The sequence below is a fragment of the Bombyx mori genome, chromosome 1 (genome assembly GCF_030269925.1).
Source record: "Bombyx mori chromosome 1, ASM3026992v2".
Classification (NCBI taxonomy): domain Eukaryota; kingdom Metazoa; phylum Arthropoda; class Insecta; order Lepidoptera; family Bombycidae; genus Bombyx; species Bombyx mori.
Window position 1 is genome coordinate 7,539,413 of NC_085107.1, and position 20,127 is coordinate 7,559,539.

Here is a 20,127-nt window from a genome sequence, read left to right on the forward strand (position 1 = left end):
AAAACAAATAGTGTCATGGCGGAGGTCACTCGTTGACACTTTGACTTCAGAAATTGAATCTGGGATCAAATCACGCTCGGTAACCAGTCTTAAATTAGGATTCCCTGTGCTATGGGTACCAGAGACTGACATACATTATGTACATATAAATATAGATAATAAACACCCAGAGCAAACAAACCTGTTTATCACACGAATATTTGCCTGATGCAGGAATCTAACCCACGACTCTGGGCGAACTGTCGGTGCTGCTAACTACTGCACCACCGAGTCGGTTAAAATGTATCAGTAATTATCTATTTCATGCGACATACGTCATGTCAAAGTCCCGTTAATCTATCTATACTACAGTGGTTTTAACGGATGTTCCGTTATAACTACTGAACCGTGCATCCGATTACTTGAAACTTGGTATCCATGTAGTAAATACATGTACTTAATGGATAGGCTAATATTTATATGAGTGTTGGATTCCCTACATCAGTTGCGGGGGCGTTAACGATGGGAATCTTTGTGGGGGTGAGAAATAATAATGTTAATTTTAAATGCCCAGCGAAGCGGACGGGTACAGCTAGTAGATTATAAGTATACACTTTTTGTGATTTTAGATTGAGACTCTGGGTCTGCGGAGGGACTTCGGTTCCCTCTGTATTTTGTACCGTATGTTCCATGGGGAGTGCTCTGAGGAATTGTTCGAGATGATACCGGCATCTCGTTTTTACCATCGCACCGCCCGCCACCGGAGTAGAGTTCATCCGTACTACCTGGAGCCACTGCGGTCATCCACAGTGCGTTTCCAGAGGTTTTTTTTGCCACGTACCATCCGGCTATGGAATGAGCTCCCCTTCACAGTGTTTCCCGAGCGCTATGACATGTCCTTCTTCAAACAAGGCTTGTGGAGAGTATTAGGCGGTAGGCAGCGGCTTGGCTCTGCCCCTGGCATTGCTGAAGTCCATGGGTAACGGTAACCACTCACCATCAGGTGGGCTGTATGCTCGTCTGCCTACAAGGGCAATAAAGAAAATTGGCTATTTATTAGTATGGCATTAAAAACGAATGTTCTAATCAAGCTTCAACAAGTTCATTTTTATAAATTTAACTTCCAATGCGGCTAAACATTGCAATACTATTGCATTAAAAAATATATTCAAATACACTCAAAGCGATTGGTAAAATTAACTTGAAAGCAATATTCGAATGTAAAATACGAATCGAATGTTGTTCAAGCCGCGGGCAAAATTTTTAAATATTTCATAAGCGGAAAAACACACGTGTGGCATCGTATCGTCAAATGAAACACTTTTCGTATTAGAGGCTTGTTTAAACAATATGAAACTCAAAGTTTATTTAAAAATTTCGTGTTTCGCAATTATGATTAAATACTGAGACCGTAGGACTTATATCTCAAGGTGGGTGGCGCATTTACGTTGTAGATGTCTATGGGCTCCAGTAACCACTTAACATCAGGTGGGCTGTGAGCTCGTCCACCCATCTAAACAATAAAAAAAATTGTTGCCCATACCTAATTATTTTTCAAACAATACTTTTAATTGACGGCGCAACTGGATTAATATAGTTTAAAAAAAGTACTCAACCGTTAAAACTCCGTGGCTTGCACGAATTCATTCAGTTTCGATTTAGGTAAATTATGAACTCAGTTTAAGCACAAATAAATCGTGTTTGCGGTTTGTACGATTTTTTTATTGTTAAACTTAGATTTAGAGAATCTCTGTATAGAAATATAACTGAACTAGTTTGATTCAGTTTAGGTGTTGTTTTTCATAGCATATCTAGCCATACAATAGATTTCCTATTGGGGAATGGGAAACAGAAACTGATTAGTTACATACACATCATATAGATATTAAAAATAAACAAACGTGTTCGTCACATGAATGTCGCTTGAATGACCGAAGTGAGAATCAAACCAACGAACCTCAGTCCAACCGTCAGGACGATAACAACTGAACCACCAGGGCAGTGAAAGTTGCTGCCTAAGTTATTCCCTTGTTAAAATCCGCTTAATAGTTACAGAGATTGCGCCAACTAAAAAACAGGCAGATTTACAGACAGAAAATAATTATACAAAGTTATTGGAAGGTGTTTTTTAATAATTCTTTAGTTACCGCCTTTCTATTCTTATTACCTCCTTCCAGTGTACGGACACAACGGATTCAACAGTTTTATTATATTTTATTGACTATTAGCGTACGTAAACATCTTAGTTAGCAGCCCAACGTTTGAAACACCACCTTCGTATTGTTCGGATTTTGTTTTACTTTAATTTATTCAATGAGAAAATACAACCGAATAACTGTTGATCGTATTACACCCACACCCAACTTACACTGATTCTGTCTCAGTAGGGATCCCCGGGGCGCCATTTGGTTATGCTTTAAATTGCCCGCCGACCCAGAGGCCCAGTGGTCGTAGGACCGACGACCGCCGGTTGAACGTATAGGGTTGCGGGACGAGATGCGCTCCGCATGGAATGCAACGCATTGGCCGCTCTCACGCGTTACCACTGACTAATAAGAGGCTAAGGACGCCTGCCCACCGGAGCGGAGCCAGGCAACGGAGCGGAGAAACGAAGAAATATTAACAAAATCAAAATCATAAGATTACAAAATGATTCAATGATGCAAAATCATTTTGCAAATATGATTTTGTTCAATCTTATATATTTTTTGTCTAATCTTAAAATCATTTTGCAATCTGAAGATTTTGATTTTGTGCAATCTTATTGGTTAATATTTCTCCGTTTCGCCGCTCCACTGCCTGGCTCCGCTCCGGTGGACAGGCCCCATTAGTCGCTGGTTATTGAGTGAAAATTGCCCACCGACCGCGAGGCCCGGTGATCGTGGCACCGACGACCGCCAGTTGAACGTATAGGGTCGCGGGACGAGATGCGCTCCGGGAATGCAACGCGTTGCCCGCTCTCACGCGTTACCACTGACTGATACGAGGCTTAGTCGCGGGTTGTTGAGTGACAGGGGGTCTTCGTCAATTCGTCTCCGTCACGCTCTGGTAATCATCTCTAACACGTAGGCATAAGTCCAGCGATTTCCGCCTGACCCATAAAAAGGATAATGAAAAATATGTAAATTATTTGTTTGATCTTAAACGTAATTCTACCCTGGGTTTTGTCAATTTATATTGTTGTCATATATTTTACTAACCTAGTCCAGAACGATTAACATCTATTAGAAAATTAGGAATAAAAGGTTACTATCGGCGCGCTTTTAAAACTGCATATCAAAATCATAAAGGCACTATTCTAAAAAAATTATAATTGGTAATCTGAAAAATCATGAATTTAACAGCACTAAGTTTTGATTACGATCATTAAATATGTTTATTTATCATTATGAAAATAAGTAATATTTTTTTAAATGGAAACTTTTTTGTTTCGTTTACAGAATATGACAGATCAATGATCCAAAATGGTATTTAAAGTGTTATTTTTAAAATACTAAGTTTTATATTTTTTTAAACATCATTAAGTTAATCCATGCACATGGCTTCACACCATGGTGGAAATAGACCATCAAAATTGGACAGGGGACTCTTTTCGTTACGTAGAAAGTCATTGGGCTAGTGATTTTTTATTTCGATCCTGCAGTAATAAACGAGTACGGCAAATATTGTATGAGCATATAAAATTAATTACCATAAGATGAGCATTTGTTTATCAAAAAAGGCGTCTAATTTACTAATTTTTATCCCTTAGATTGGTGAAGAATTAAAAAGAATGAAATTTTATATGGACATTTTTTTTTTTTTTATTGCTTAGATGGGTGGACGAGCTCACAGCCCACCTGGTGTTAAGTGGTTACTGGAGCCCATAGACATCCACAACGTAAATGCGCCACCCACCTTGAGATACAAGTTCTAAGGTCTCATGTATAGTTACAACGGCTGCCCCACCCTTCAAACTGAAACGCATTACTGCTTTACGGCAGAAATAGGCAGGGTGGTGGTACCCACCCGCGCGGACTCACAAGAGGTCCTACCACCAGTAATTACGCAAATTATTGTGGCAGTTACTTGATTTCTTATAGACTGAAATAAATTTTAAACCTTATTATCGTAGCTTAGAATGCATTATTATTTACCGCCAATGTTTCATGGCTATTAAAAATTTTAAAAATTCTGAAATGGATCTTTTTTTATAGGCAGTCTCAAGGCAGTACCGCGGGCCAAAGTTAACATTACTTACATTGCATTATTACTCACATTACAGTTATTACTTAAAACTACTAATCACATTCTTAAATATGCATTTTTTTGTTAGTATATAATAATAATACAGTAATATTAATAAACTTGTATAAAGTTATTCCACTCTTCACTAAATAAATATAAAATTTGCACAAAAAAGTCTCTATTTTGTTAAAAATTAAAGCTCATTTGACTCAAACTAGGATAAATTTTAATATTAAACAAAATAGATATTTTTTACGACAGTTATTATTTTTATTAAAAACGAGATTTAGTTATCTAAAGTTTATACCAATAAACTAATTTGGGTTGTTCATTAACGTACGCTTTTTAGCACTTAAAGTACATACGCGGATTGCAAGTCGCGAAATATGATTGCCGTAAATTTTTTACCGAACGTCGTCGTACGTGCACACGACCCGGCAGCGTCTAGCGTACTAAACCAACTATCATAGGAACACTGGATTTAGGTGCCCTCAGTCTGTTAAATATTTAAATTATCGAACAAAACATATTATTCGTAAACAAGTCATTCGTTAAAATTTCGGATAACATCAATCATTGATTTCGATCAGCACATTATAAATTAAACAATTTAATTGGTATGAATTAAATTAAAATGCCCTTTTGTTATTTTTGTGTGCATAACATTATTTGTATTATGATGATCTATTCATTTGATTTCCACTAACGCTCAGATAAGTTACAAAAGTTGATGTAGGTAATTGACGTCAGATAGTTTCAAAGCCGGCGGGTATTTTCCTGAATTTTCTGAACGCATTATGCTTGTAGCGCCATCTGTTGTACTTTCTTTAAATGCTAGAAGTGAAAATACTCAAAATGATTTGAAGATGTCGCTGCATGGTTCATTTGTTTTATTTATTAGTAACTAGCGGCCAGCTCCGGCTTCGCTCCGGGTCTTTAACAAAAAATTCAAAATAAAAAATTATAATACACACACATTAACCCTTATATTTGCGTCAGGTCATTGTTTTTATACTGGTGGTAGCACCTCTTGTGAGTCCGCACGAGTAGGTACTACCGCCTATTTCTGCCGTGAAGCAGTAATGCGTTTCGATTCGAAGGGTGGGGCAGCCGTTGTGACTATTTTTTTTTTATTGCCTTTGTAGGCAGACGAGCTTACGGCCCACCTGATGGTAAGTGGTTACTGTCGCCCATAGACTTCAGCAATGCCAGGAGCAGAGCCAAGCCGCTGCCTACTGCTTAATACTCTCCACAAGCCTCGTTTGAAGAAGGACATGTCATAGCGCTCGGGAAACACCGTGGAGGGGAGCTCATTCCATAGCCGGATGGTACGTGGCAAAAAAGACCTCTGGAAACGCACTGTGGATGACCGCAGTGGCTCCAGGTAGTACGGATGAACTCTACTCCGGTGGCGGGCGGTGCGATGGTAAAAACGAGACGTTGGTATCATCTCGAACAATTCCTCAGAGCACTCCCCATGGAACATGCGGTACAAAATACAGAGGGAACCGAAGTTCCTCCGCAGACCCAGAGGCTCCAAGCGATCCGTGAGAATGGGATTATCGACAATCCAAACGATCCGACTATACTGAAACCTTAGAACTATATCTCAAGGTGTGTGGCGCATTTTACGTTGTATATATCTATGGGCTCCAGTAACCAATTAACACCAGGTGGGCTGTGAGCTCGTCCACACACCTAAGCCATAAAAAAATGCTAAAAAAACTTTCATTGCCTTAATGTGACATTTCATTGTGTCCTTAATTCTGTTGTCTATAGTGTATTGGGTGGGTTGCATGAAATAAAATAAACAAATCAGTCCAAATTATTTAATGCTTATGTGTTATTATATCGATAACGCTATGATGTATAAATGAAAAAATAAATAGTATTATATTTACTTTAAATAGCTTTTATAGTAACAGATAATGATAATGCTTCTCTTTTATGTTTATATACACAGTGTAAGGCGTTTATTGGATACAGTATCCTATCAATACTTAAGATTTTTCGTAGTTTAAAACGATTGCGAATATTAACTTTTTAAAGAACTAAAGTACAGCTAAATCTTTCGTCTTTATATCTTAAATATTCTTTAAACGATATGAAAATTGGAAATTAGCATTTCGTACTAATCTAAAAACCATAACTACTATAAGCTATACACTAACGCCATCACTCGTAACGTAAATCGAATGGCTCATCGAACAAGAAAAACTCTATGCAATCAACTTAAAACTATAAAAATGCTAAAAAAAATATAATCTGCAATAAGAACACGCCATATACAGTTTTTAAATTATATACATCACAATGAAAATTTGCGTCGCTAAAAGTAAAATAAACGATAATGCCGCTTCTGTAACTACATGATTTCTTCTCAATTAAATATCAATTAAAAGTTAAATACTTTGCTAATAATACTTTATATTTTAATACAAATTTAGAAACTTTATTAATACAACTATTGTTTCGATTAGGAGAGCATAATAAAAAAAATATTAAGCCAAAAATAATAATGATAAATACATTTTACACCAGCCAACGATCATAGAATGTAACGGAAAAAGTCAATTTTATAAATTCAACCAAAAAAAGACATCACGTTTTTACAGAATAACAATATACTTTAAGAAAATATTTGCATAGCATATTATTGCTTTCAATTAATTGCGTTACTGCTGCTCATTCATTCTAACCATACTGTTATCAACGTTACTTCGTAAATGCTGTAAGCATAGAATCACTCAGCATTGTAACTATAAATACCATCTATATGTATAATAATTATTCGGTAACAATGTAGACATTCATCATCTATTTAATACATCGAGTTTAATAGTTTCCACATATTGTCATTTGTAGGATACGCATATTCTAAATATGAAACAAGGGTTTTATTTATATTTTTACATGACAAGACTAAGTATACTGTATTTAAATATAGATATATCGTATTTTTTTTCTTCAAAGGCGCGATATTACATTTTATTATTGCTTCATTGCTCACTTTAGGGTACATTACAGAGTATCCAAAGAGAAAGTTAATATTTTATTAGCACAACTTGAAAACTCAGTATGAGAAACGTGGGGTCCAAGTTAAACGGTAGCTCAGCTTGTACGGGTTCTGGACGTACACGGAACCAGTTTATCTGTTTTCCATGAGACTTCTACTACAAAAATGATTTGGTTCTACTACAAAAATGATTTGGTTCTACTACAAAAATGATTTGGTTCTACTACAAAAATGATTTGGTTCTACTACAAAAATGATTTGGTTCTACTACAAAAATGATTTGGTTCTACTGCAAAAATGATTACTAGTTGATTTCAATAAAGTTTCACTTGGAAACAAGTAATGTAGTCACCACTACAATGCAAGTACATACATTAACATTAAGCAGTTATGAATAGTAATTAGCTAAAAATATTTATTGGATTTGATCGCAATGATTTTCTTGATGGGCTTTCTATATTTTTGGCGGTATATAAAATATTAACTTTTCTTCGTAATAAATACTCTTCACTATGATATTTATTAAAGATTACTATTTAAACCTTATCTTAATTCTTAAGCCAACGGATATTTGATAACATCGCATACAGTGAGTCAAACTGGTTTTAGATCATACACTCTAAGTAAATAAATTGCTAAGGTGCCTCAAAAATTTCATATAGATAATCTAAATGTAAAATGCTACAAATTTTTATTAAATTACAATCGATAAAGCCTTGTATCCACTTATTGTTTACGATTCGACTTCACGAGCGTTCCCAGCGAACTACTAAGTTTAAGAAATTTTGGTTTAAATGAAAAAGCAACGATTGTAATATCAAGCGAAAACAATCTAAGACAAATATTATAGAACTATATTATGAGATCCTGTTGAGATTTCATCTAATTCAATCATAAAAACACGCTAAAATACCATCAATTTCACAGTGTAATAATCAGGCTCGTACTTTCCGAAACACTGTAAATACTCAAAAATATTCTAGGGTCTAAAAAAATATTCACAATTCAATTTAATATCTATACCAAAACTCAACTGATTCAATATCACAGAGTTCGAGATTCAAAATGATATTCGAATGCACTGGATAGTGCGGCACACACGTATTGCATTCGTCTCAAAGATGATATTTTTACGGCATCCATTTTCTCGAGAAAATTTACGACTACAATGCCACAAATATAAAAAAAAAAAACTATGAATTATTTTATTATTATTATTATGTACAAAGTGCTTATTCTCGATTTTTTACGAATTTCCGGTAAATACTGAAAACCACGGCCTAAGCCAAGTGGAGTTCATTTTCAGTGTTAATTTCATCTAATGTTTCGTATTATTATTATTAGTCGAAATGAATACAAATTGAGATACTTTACGTAAATTCTACATACACATTTTAAGGATTAATTAAATCCTTCAGAAATAACAAAGTCTACGAGTAAATATGTAAATAAAATCGGTACATTTTGATTATTGAAACCAAAAAAAAAACAACTACTAATTGAAACCAGAGATTAGGAGGTTAAGAATCTACGAATGGAAATATATATCAGCGTTTTTCTAACGTTATTCTTATTTAAAGGTAGATGCAGTATGTATATAAATACTGAAATGAGTTGCTGTAAATAGTCATGTACTTCTGTCTCTCTCTCTCTTAATATAATATATTAAAGTTAATAGTTTCGGAAGGCGGCTTGCGACTTAGCAACGACTTTGAAAATATCAAATACTTTGTGACAGGCATGTAGTGGATGGTCTGTTAATTTATGTCAATTTAATCTCGTAAAATCGGTACATTAGGAAGATAACTTAATTTTCAAATTATATTTTATATAAATACTACATTCATTCTTTGAAGTTCGAAGTCTTTGAAGTAAAGCCAGAGATGCAATAACCACCGAAAAAACCCTTTAAATACAAGTGAACAATACATTTCACTAAGCAATTGACTCATTAGGGTCAGCGTAAATTTGCGACATTTGTTAATTCATAAAATAACCATTCACTAAACATGCCTGACGTGATATAACTACAACAAAAAAGCTTCAATAAATTACTGATGATTATTATCGTTCATTCCCTATTCTATGTAGATGTCCTCAATTGGGTACGCTGTCTCGATAAACTTCTGATAAAATCTTTGAAAAGCTCTCCTGAAAAAAAAAAGCAATACAGAAATTGATTAATTGATTAATTAGTCAACGGAGAAATTGGGTCGCGTTTCCGATCCGGTGGTGGATTCTGCGAAACACTGCACTTGCTAGGACCAGTGTTAGCAACACTTCCGGTTTGAGCCCCGTCAGCTCACCTACACGTTAGGGTAAAGCTGAAATAGCCTCTCAAGTCTATCAGCACAGGTAGGGAAAAAAAAGGAAAAATCTTGGAGTTCTGTGAGTAAGTTCCACAGGAAGTCCTCTGAGCAGTCGTTTGAGCTACTAATACCGTTTTTACCATCGCACCAACCGACAATGCAGAGTAGCAGAGTGCATTCTTACTGCTGAAACTATTTTAAGACATCCTTTTTACTTCGTACTACGCTCCGTACATTCGAGAGCTATTATACGACCTTTCCTAGTAGTAATTCCCGATTCTTTCTATTAGCATTAAAACGCCATTTTATTATTTTATCTATTGCAAGCTTTAATGGCAAAAGTCGTTCGTAAGCCTATATTAAAAACACTATACAAGATAACCTTTGCCGGTGTCAAATGTGTAGGAAAATTACATTAATAGTATGTACCTAAATATGAATTAAGGTTCTTAATAAAGGCTTCTTTACCTTTATATTTATACTAGTTTTCAAGTTTTAATGCTGCTCTTGATAAAAACTGTTGCGTTGTAGAGTGAGTTTATTAGTTACTAGCTCACATTCGTTTTTAAAGCAGGACATAAGATGTACATTGTCTTACCCGACTGCTTCTGCGACTGGCCTGGTAGACTCCTGTCCTCGAAATACGTGGCAAGCGAATCGTTGAAGGGTCGGGTGTTTTGTGATGAAACCCAGGTAACGATGATCTCGAGGATGGAAAGCGCAAAACGATACGTTCTTCAGCGAGTAAAAGTAATCGATACAGGGTCCGTTGCGATTTCTCTGTAGTACACAAAGAGTAGAAAACAATCAATTAACAAACCAGTCCAGTCAGATTACATTAGGTTTTATAATATAAATTTCCGAATTTGGCATTCCAAATTAAACAAGCAGGATTGTGGTGTGCGCTGGGCAGAGTCATAAGAAGACTATACCGTCGCTGGTTTCGTAAAACCAACTTGAGCTATATTTAGCGAAAATAATGGCAGAATGGATTTTCTGAATATGGGAACGTGATATTTCAAATCAGCACAGCCTACAGAAATACAGTTGTAGTTTTTACATAATATTTCTTTTTATATATTTTTTGGCCCTAGGAGATTTAAAGTAATGTAACATATTACTAAAGAAATTTACAAAATTCGTATGCAAACGTGAATAAAAAATTACTGGCGGTCGGACGTATTGTCAGGCTGCACTGGTAGGAGCCCCTAGTCTGTCCGTTTTTGCCACAAAGCAGTTACTGGTTTCTGATTCATGACCGGGATAGCGGTTAAACTATACAAATGCAACTTTAGAACCTACGTGTGAAGGTAGGTGACGGCATTTACGAGGTGATTGATATCTATGGCTTCCGATAACCACTTAAGCTGGTGGGTCGTGAGAGCGTACTATGAGAATACAATGAAAAAAAAACAGGCAATAACGATAGCTAATAAGTAGATATTCACAATTCTTGAAACGGAAATTTAATTTGGGAAGCTAGCATAAACTGGAATGTGTACTTTTCAGTTGAATTTTTTAGTTTACCTTTAGTATCTAATGTAATTTATAGTATGGTATGTTATTCATTATGAGATGCTATTTATCAGCAATGTGAAATAAATCCCAGAGCATGTGTTTTAACTCATCAGAATGATTGGCAAGGTGAAAAATAGATTCGTTCGTATTTAACTCGTAATCTATGTTTCCTCGACGAGAATGTTTTCACTTGTTTGCCATAAAAAATGTAATACTGAAATCACCGGTTTGTATGATCATGAAAAAGTGTTGCTTCGAAATTGTTGAGTTTAATTTACTGAAATATGAAATTGATATTGAAAAGTGTACATATTTATGTAAACTGCTGAATAAGTAGAGATTAAAAACTAAAATATCATATAGTAAACCTTCATCTGAAGAAATCCAAACCTTCTCTTTTAACGTTACAGACGTAAAAGCATAGTAATGTATGTATGAAGCATTATTATTTGTCTCACATAAACACACGCGTTTGTTCCTTAATAATTCTTTTCTTGTAATAACAAATACAAGTTTCAAAATTTTTATTACGATAGACGTTAGAATGAATTATAGACTGTTTACGAATACCGAACTGTAGAACATCAAAATTGATGGACGTGTTTAAAAGAAAAAACGCTTTAATTTTACATTTAGCACGTGTTGAATAATATTGTAAATATTTGGTTTTATCATCAGAGTAGTCCCGCTTCAAACAAGTTGAACATTTAAAATCGAATGATAATTTTACGATGAAAATATGAAATAATCAACCATTTGAAGATGTCCGTTTATTTATAATTTTTATCAAGGTTATTTGCAAGCAGCTATGTTTATCGTAATTAAAATATATCGTTTTGAAATTCTTTTGAACTTAAGAAATTCTTCTTACATTTCTATACGTATTAGCTGTTACTTTTTAATTTTGAAGTTGAAAGCGGTTTTAAATTTCATTAAAATTATATAATTAGTAAAAGTTCGATTTTAAATTAAATTATTATGTTTCAAATAGGACGTAATGACGGTTATTGGTTTGACACACGGATTACGAATGAAATATAACGTACAGACTTTAAGTATGTCTTATACTTACCTCTGGCTTGGAACGGTCAACCATACGAAGCCCCTGATCAGATACTTCAAGAATACAAGGCTGAATGGTAGGTTCAGTGCTGCATTCACCGACAATCTTTTTTACAGCTTGGCAAACGACACCTGTACCTTTATGGGCTAAAGTTTCTACGGAGCCCATATACCTATAAATAAATTAATCAAGAATACATAAATATAAAGATTACATATAGTTATAAAAATAAGTGTTACGGGTAAAGGAAAGAAATACACACGACACAAGAACAAATATACGCAGATCTCGAACATTTTGAAATATCTTTCTTCCTCTTCTTTCTTTCTTGTACTGATTCCGACCGAGAGCTGAGGTCGGCTCTCGTAATGCTATGTACTACTTACTTGCGGCTACTAACTATTAAGCTGTCGACAGGGACGTCTTAAACTAGGCTGGGGCCCTTGGGCACACAAGAATTTGAGGCCCTTTTGGAAAGTAAAAAAAGCGAATTATAATAACATTTTTTACTGAGTATGACCATTTATTATAGGTAATCAAATACAGTATGATATAAAAATATTAATTATATTAGAATGCTGCTGGTTTTTTGGTTACGATTACGATAATGGTTTCTTTCGGGATTTCTGTTGAGAAAAATATTTCATTATATCTTTAAAGTAAACTTTTTGAAGGATATCACTTTCCATGCCCATAATTGACAAATTACTCAGCCGTTCTTGTAACATTGTTGTTCGCAATTCATTTTTTATTCTCTTAAGCTGCGAAAATAACCGCTCTCGACTACAGTTGGTAACCAAATTGTCGGTCCTTCGGGGCCCCACTGAGAATGGGGGCCCTGGGCACGGGCCCCGTGTGCCCTTATGGTAAAGACGGTATTGGCTGTCGAGAGATTAACGGACAACAACATCTGGAACCCTACGAGAGATTTACCATATACAAAACTACGTTAAGAAAACTAACCCAAGATAAATTGCTCACCCTAATAAATATCGTTCCCTTTTTACTTTGGCATTTGCTGGGTCGAAGTCGTTGTAATCCATATCGACTGCGTAGGCGGAGGGAAAGATTCCTTGCTGTCCTGTTCGTAAATTTACACCTAAAACGAAAAACAGGATTCTTATTTATGAAAATTATTATACATAATATAAATAGGTGAGTTACATTAGTAATATCACTTTAGTTGCATAATCTCGAATGAATGTGTTATAAGATCGCCCTACCTTCGCACCATAGATCTTCTGCTTCTTTTTGAACATAAATAGGGTCCCCTATTTCCACCTCGATTTCATCGTGATGCCTAGGGTTAAATTTATGTAGGCCTCTGTGGGTTGCTTCAAGCATTTCTAGTTGACTATGAGGTACTGTGGTCATATTTCCTGCAAAATTCATTCCACTGATACTGCAACTGGACGAGGGCGACACTAAAAGAATGAAAAAAACATATAAATATTTTTAATTAAAGTACTTGACTGATTCACGTTTTGTTAAGTAACTGAACGAACCGTTTTGCTGTAAGGGTATTGGCGACAAACTCTTTGGACCCGTGTCGATAGGGGAATGTGCGGTGCTGTGTCCACTGTCGACATCTCCCAAGCTTTGCAGTCTCTCCGAATCTGGGCTGGAGTCTTCGTCGAGGAGATAGCCACATTTTAGCACGAGCAGTGGTCTGCTGTGACATCCTGGTCTTACGAGCATCCCGGTTAGAGCCCCAAGTTCATCAGCTAGAGATGCTGGTTGGCCACATGCTAGAATAGATGCTGTAAAAGTTAAAACGCCAGATGAGGAACTAAATCGTCACTTTAGATTTGTTACTTTAAAAAAAATATGCTTTTAATCCGATAATCAAGAAATCATGCAATTATATATTTGTCGATGTTGCATGTAAGCATTAAGGGCCACCAGGGCATTTTTAGGGTTCAGGTTTCATAAGGAAAAAATGGAACCTTCAAAGGATCACTTTGTCGTCAGACTGTCTATCAGTGTTTTTGTGTGTTCAGGTCGTTATTCTTATGAACACATATGCAGTTAGATTTAGTTCCAAATACAAAGGCTTTACGACCGAAGGAAGCCATACTCAATCTCAAGCTTTTCAGTTAACGCAATTTATAGAGCACTTTCTGTTACTCTAGTATAATGAAATATGGCAAGAGGTTATGCTCTTATAGCACAAGTAAAGATAAAAGTCTGAAAATATTATATAATTCGTATCTTCGAAGTCAAAATTATAAAAAAATATAAAAAGTTGTTGTTGAACCTCAGCCTCAGCCTTGGTCTGAGTACTCGGGTATTACTGTCCTTATTGTCTTTATTTTGTTTTTAATTTTTTATTATTATTAACAGTATTATTAAATCTCTATTGATATATTAATGTAATGCATGCTGTGATTGCCTCTAATTAGAGTTGCAGTTATCAATCGGTCTATACATGTCAATGTTATTTTATGTCTTACTGTAAACCCTGTCGGTAAGCCTTAAATAAATAAATAAATGAAATAAAAGTATTGTTTTGATAAACAAACTGCGTTATTGTTAGTTAGTGCAGCATTAGCTATTAAGTGGAAAATGAACGGGAGACACATTTTTTGACACCAAAGACAACTTGTCTTTAATAGGCATAAACGGGAAACCCAAATAACTTAATATTTGATCGCGGTAATTTCTGGTGTATTTCAAATTGAAATGTTCTGGCTCTGTTGAAATGTGAGGTCGAAATGTTGTCTAGAATAGCGCTCCATCTCTTCCCGTAGTGGACGTTAAAGGGATTCACAGTTTTTTTTTAATGTTGATATCCTTAAAACTGGGCAGCAGTGTTGTCTATGTATTAAGCTGCTTTCAGACTACGCTATACTATAGTGCCATATTATAGTATAGCAGCCTATACTTAGCCAATAATATATAGCACAGTATTGTGTGAACGTGTCCATATTATCATCAATGTACGGTATGCGATATTGTTGTTTATTTCGCTTTTTGTCGCTGCCTACCGCTTAATACTCTCCAAAAGCCTCTTTTAAAGAAGGACATGTGGTAGCGCTCGGGAAAAGCGTGGAGGGGAGCTCAATCCATAACCGGATGGCACGAGGCAAATGTGCTATGTGTTATAATAGTATATGCTATTATATTATAGCGTAGTCTGAAAGCGACTTTATAATAGCACATCGAGCTCGCCAACCGACGTTTTCGCCCGGTCTGAGGGTTCACCTCCGTCAGAGCGCACGGCGACCCTAGCTAACGTTTACTGGTAGTAAGGCGTGTTGGAAGCCTTACCACTTTTCTGCCTATTTTTGCCGCGAGTTGTCATGTTTTCCGGATTGGAGTACGGGACAAGCATAATACAATTGAGATTTCGACCTCGTATCTCAAGATGACGTAGCGGGAAGTAGACCAGGCACGGCATTCACTTTGTAATAAGAACTAATTTATACCAAATAAGGTCTGATCAAACTCAGTCATTTCGGCAATTAAAAAAAAACATATAATAAATAATCGTGTTATAAGATGTTTTTTTTTCTGTGTTAGATTAGCTCTGCGTATGTTTGATTGTCTGTGAGTGTTGTGTGTGCCGGCGTTTGTTTGCCTGGGTGTGTGTATGTATGTTTATCTCGGTAAAAAGAAATGATTATACTGATTATATTATCTATAAAACGATATATAATATTAATTAAAACTGATTTCATAAATAGATAGACTTGTTCGATGGGGTGGTAATTGTACATTTTTAATTTCTGCCACCAGTCGCTCAACCGCTTTGATTCATGACGTCAATGGACAGTGACAATGAATGTAGATTCAGGTAAACCGCATACAAAGTGTGTTTGCTCTGAATAAAAAAAATCCTTTTCGGCGGGAAAGTAGAGAGTGATGCAATATCTATCGTTTTCTTTTAGCAAGCTTTATCTTTTGTAACCGGACCAATTGTGTTTTAACTGTGTAGTTTTATTTTTATTTTGTAAGTTTAGGTACCCATATTTTGAAAATATATACCTACAAATTACCGAAGACTCTCTTCAAAAGAATCGATGTTATAAATAAATTCCGTGAATTTTACTGCGAAACCCACACATGCACTGCACTTAAACAATATTACGTCGTTGCAAATTTGAAATCTCCTATGTGACATTTTGGGTCAAAATGATGTTTTCATATATTATTAATGTTATTTTGAATACCTATACTCAGCAAAAGCAATCTGCATATCTCAATATTTAACTTTATTACGCGTCAATCTTAAAAAAAATTCTAAGTGTCGGTTTGCATTTAGAAGATTGCACAAAGTGGGAATGAGTTGCTCGCTCCGGGCATTTCAATATTGTAATAATTGTTATGTTATAGTTACTTATTGTAAAAATGAATATTTAAAAAAATCTTATATTTAAAAAAAAAATAATCTAATATTTAAAAAAAAAAAGACATGCCTGCTGAGTTTCTTGCCAATTCTTCTCAGGACGGAGGCTAATTCTTGTGAATTGGCGGTAGTTCTTTTGACGTTCAACAAGTATGTACTTTCATTTATGTTGAATAAAACTTTTTTGATTTGATTGATTTGATTGATTGATTGATTGATTGATTTTATTGTAGATCAAAGTATCCTATGTGCTAAAAAAATATTCGGATAATATATTTTTCATGAGGTAGTTTTATTAGATTTTCTCGAAAACTACGTTTATACACATAAGAGATTTCAAATCTCGTGGTCATATTAACAAAACGCCTTATCTTGAACCAATAACTCTCTGAAGACGACTTTTGTTGACATCGGTTTCATTCCTTTTTTTTTATAATATAACTATTTGTAGTTATGAAAATAAGAAACAAACAAGGAATTAAAATATAACTAGCAATGCCATAATGCTCTTAAGACGGACATGAAGGAATACGGAGTTCGCGAGTGATCATTCTTTCGAAATTGGGTCGTGCCTACCGTTACACGTGTTTTTGAAACTTTAAATTTTGAAACTCACAAGAACTCACTGTCGGTAATCATTTTAAATTTAAAGTGTCGTTGCAAATTTCATCGAATTAAAACGAAAATTGCATATCTTGTATAAGACTTAATAAAATGTTATAAGTTTTAGGTATTTTAATAGGTAGTAAGGAAGAACCTGTTCTGGACTAATTGTTAAAGCTAGTTTATTAAGAACATTTTTTTTACAACCACGATGTAATTCTAGTTAACGATGAATTTCAAAAACTAATATCTTAATTAAGCTTCTGTGTGGGGCAGCCGTTGTAACTATACAGAGACCTTAGAACTTATATTTCAATGTGAGTGGCGCATTTACATTATAGATGTCTATGAGATCCACTGAACACCAGTTGGGCTGAGAGCACGTCCACCCATCTAAGCAATAAATAAATAAAAAGCTTCTGATTCAATCTAGAAAATTTAGGTCAAGTCTTCATTGTTAGTTAATAATCGCATATTTAATTAGCAAAATGTCAGTTTTTTTAATAGGTTTTTAATTATTTTTTTCCAACAATAAAGTAATTTACTAAAACCAATTGAGCTAAATAGTTCAACATTTTAAATAAAACTATTTTAGAAATCAGTAGGTGACTAGCTCGGTGGTGCTGTAGCTAGCGCCCTTGTCGGCTGGGTCAAGGATCTTGGCTTCAATTCCCACATCGGGTAAGCATTTGTGTGATCAACATGTTTGTATGCTCTGTCTATGTATTCAATATCTAAATGTATATACGTATATAATAAGGAAGTATATCAGTCTATTGTTATCATAGTATAGGGAATGCTAGGTCTGATTAAAATTAAGGACTAACTAATTAAAAATTAAGGACCTAAACCATCCAGCCTAAAACCAACCAACCTAACCGACTAACCTAAAATTCCAGGAGCAGACTAAGGCGTAAGGCAAGAACAAGTGCACCTAGATACCAAATTCGGTCATTGAATCCGGATATGAGTTACAACGAGACAATCAGATTTGGAATTTGCGTTCATAGACGATTGTTATGTTGACCTTTCCTATAAAAATAAACTATTCTTATTTGACTTTCAATGTTTAACGTAGTGATTATATTCTCTTTAGTCGCTTGAAAATAAATTTATTGACTCGAAATAAGTGTTTTTACTGATAATAACGATCGCTAGGCCTGAAAGAATAAAGTGATCACAATCGCTACGCGCAGTTGCATTGAACACGAAAATGTATTAAATATCATCAATAATGGATCTTACATTTTTTATGTTTCGGGATCTCAGGGAGTTTTCTCCTTCGCCTTTCGCCATTTGTAAACGTCTGGTGACGAGGACTGCGTTGTGTGTCTGCTGCGTCTGCCGGTGGCGGTGGAGACTCCGGATTTTCCGGAATAGATGACCGACCATCGGTTTCGCCTACACATCCTCTGTCTTCTTCGGGGCTACCTTCACTTTTCGAGGAAGGTGACTCATCTTCGAATCCAACATTTGGCACTAATCTATACAACGATAGCATGTGTATCACTAATGTATCTAAAACAATCCGTTGCGCGACAAATTATAGAGGGAATCCAAAGAACATAGCAGCTCACGTGACGCGAATTAGTGTATCACTTGCGATACGCGTAAAAATGAAAGGCGGCCCGTGTTGTATGTCAATGATAATAATAAATTTGTACTCACGAGTAAAAAGGCGTTGGGGCCTTAATGTGTTGCGGTAGTCTATCAAAAACTCGTCGAAATTCTTCAAACTCGCTATCGGCCATGTCGCTACACCTGATTGTTGAGCAGAGAGAATGTCGCATGCGCGACTGCTCCCTGCAACTCTATCGACCCAGACATGTCTCTTGGACAGTAATAGCACACAGTTTTCAAACAGTAGAAATGCGCGCGCATCGATGGGGACCAGAGCGCAAGCGTGCTTTTGTCACCCTAATACAAAACAGGATTTGGGAGTTTGAATTTTATGCTTATGCGTGTGAGTAAATATTAGCGGAACTCACATGCAAGTCAGTCATGACAGTTTTTTTTAGTATTGTTTCACTAAAAATACACATTCGTAGCTGCAATGAACTTCACGGTGGTTAATCAAATATTATTTACTTACTGAAGCATGCTTGCAGATTAGGTACTATAATAGAAAAAAAAAACTAAAATCAATGAGTGAATTATGCGCGTGTGCGAATAAGAGATGTTACATTAGTAAATATATAATTGTAAAGACGAGAAGGAATAGCAAATACTAGTCATAACGCTATTTTTTATTTCGATCACAGAACACAATCAATGTAGGATTTGTGACGAAAATGGGTATTTGTTAGAAAAAAAAGTATAATAACGTACTAAAAATAAATTTGGTATCCTTTAGGTGCATAGAATAGAATAAGTTATTTCAAGCTGCTGAAACCACAGCACTGTGCACTTGGAAATAAATTAAATTAGGAGCACATCATTTGGAGTTTCTCTTTTCTCTTTTGAAGTGGAGTTTCACGGCGTTAGTACATCAGGGCGTAATAACATCACACTATTTTGAAACAGTTGGATAGAAAACTGACTATGTACTTGCAATAAATATTAATGTATATATATGTAAAAATGAATTGCTGTTCGTTAGTTTCGCTAAAACTCGAGAGCGGCTGGACCGATTTGGCTAATTTTGGTTTTGAATTATTTGCGGAAGTCCAGAGATGGTTTAAAAGGTAGATAAATATGAAAATGCTCGGAATTAAATAAAAATATCAACTTTGTTTTTCTTTTAATGTCCCCCCCAAAAGTTTATGTATTTTATTTATCGATTGAAGCACTACGAAGTCTGCCGGGTTAGCTGGTCTATACTAATATTATAAAGAGGAAAGATTTGTTTGTTTGTTTGTTTCGAATAGGCTCCGAAACTACTGGACCGATTTGAAAAATTATTTTTCCATTAGAAGCCAACATTGTCCCTGATGAACATAGGTTACTTTTTTTTTTTTGTTTTGTTTCATATTTGTTTTAATGTTTCCGAAGCGAAGCGAGGGCGGGTCGCTAGTAGTAAATAAATTCATTGAAATGATTGAAGATTGTATTACAACGTCATCTA

At 35.3% G+C, this 20,127-nt stretch overlaps 1 protein-coding gene across 1 annotated transcript; it reads right to left on the reverse strand.

Moving 5' to 3' along the window:
* Positions 1-6,021: 6,021 nt before the first annotated feature.
* LOC101745296 (JNK-interacting protein 1) lies at positions 6,022-19,027 on the reverse strand. Its single transcript, XM_004929765.5, has 8 exons — positions 18,732-19,027; positions 18,309-18,547; positions 13,618-13,872; positions 13,336-13,536; positions 13,094-13,211; positions 12,122-12,284; positions 10,130-10,311; positions 6,022-9,373 (listed from the first exon to the last, which is right to left on the reverse strand). The coding sequence occupies exons 1-8, from the start codon at positions 18,851-18,853 to the stop codon at positions 9,301-9,303; spliced, it is 1,353 nt and encodes a 450-aa protein (XP_004929822.2). The 5' UTR covers positions 18,854-19,027; the 3' UTR covers positions 6,022-9,300.
* Positions 19,028-20,127: the final 1,100 nt, after the last annotated feature.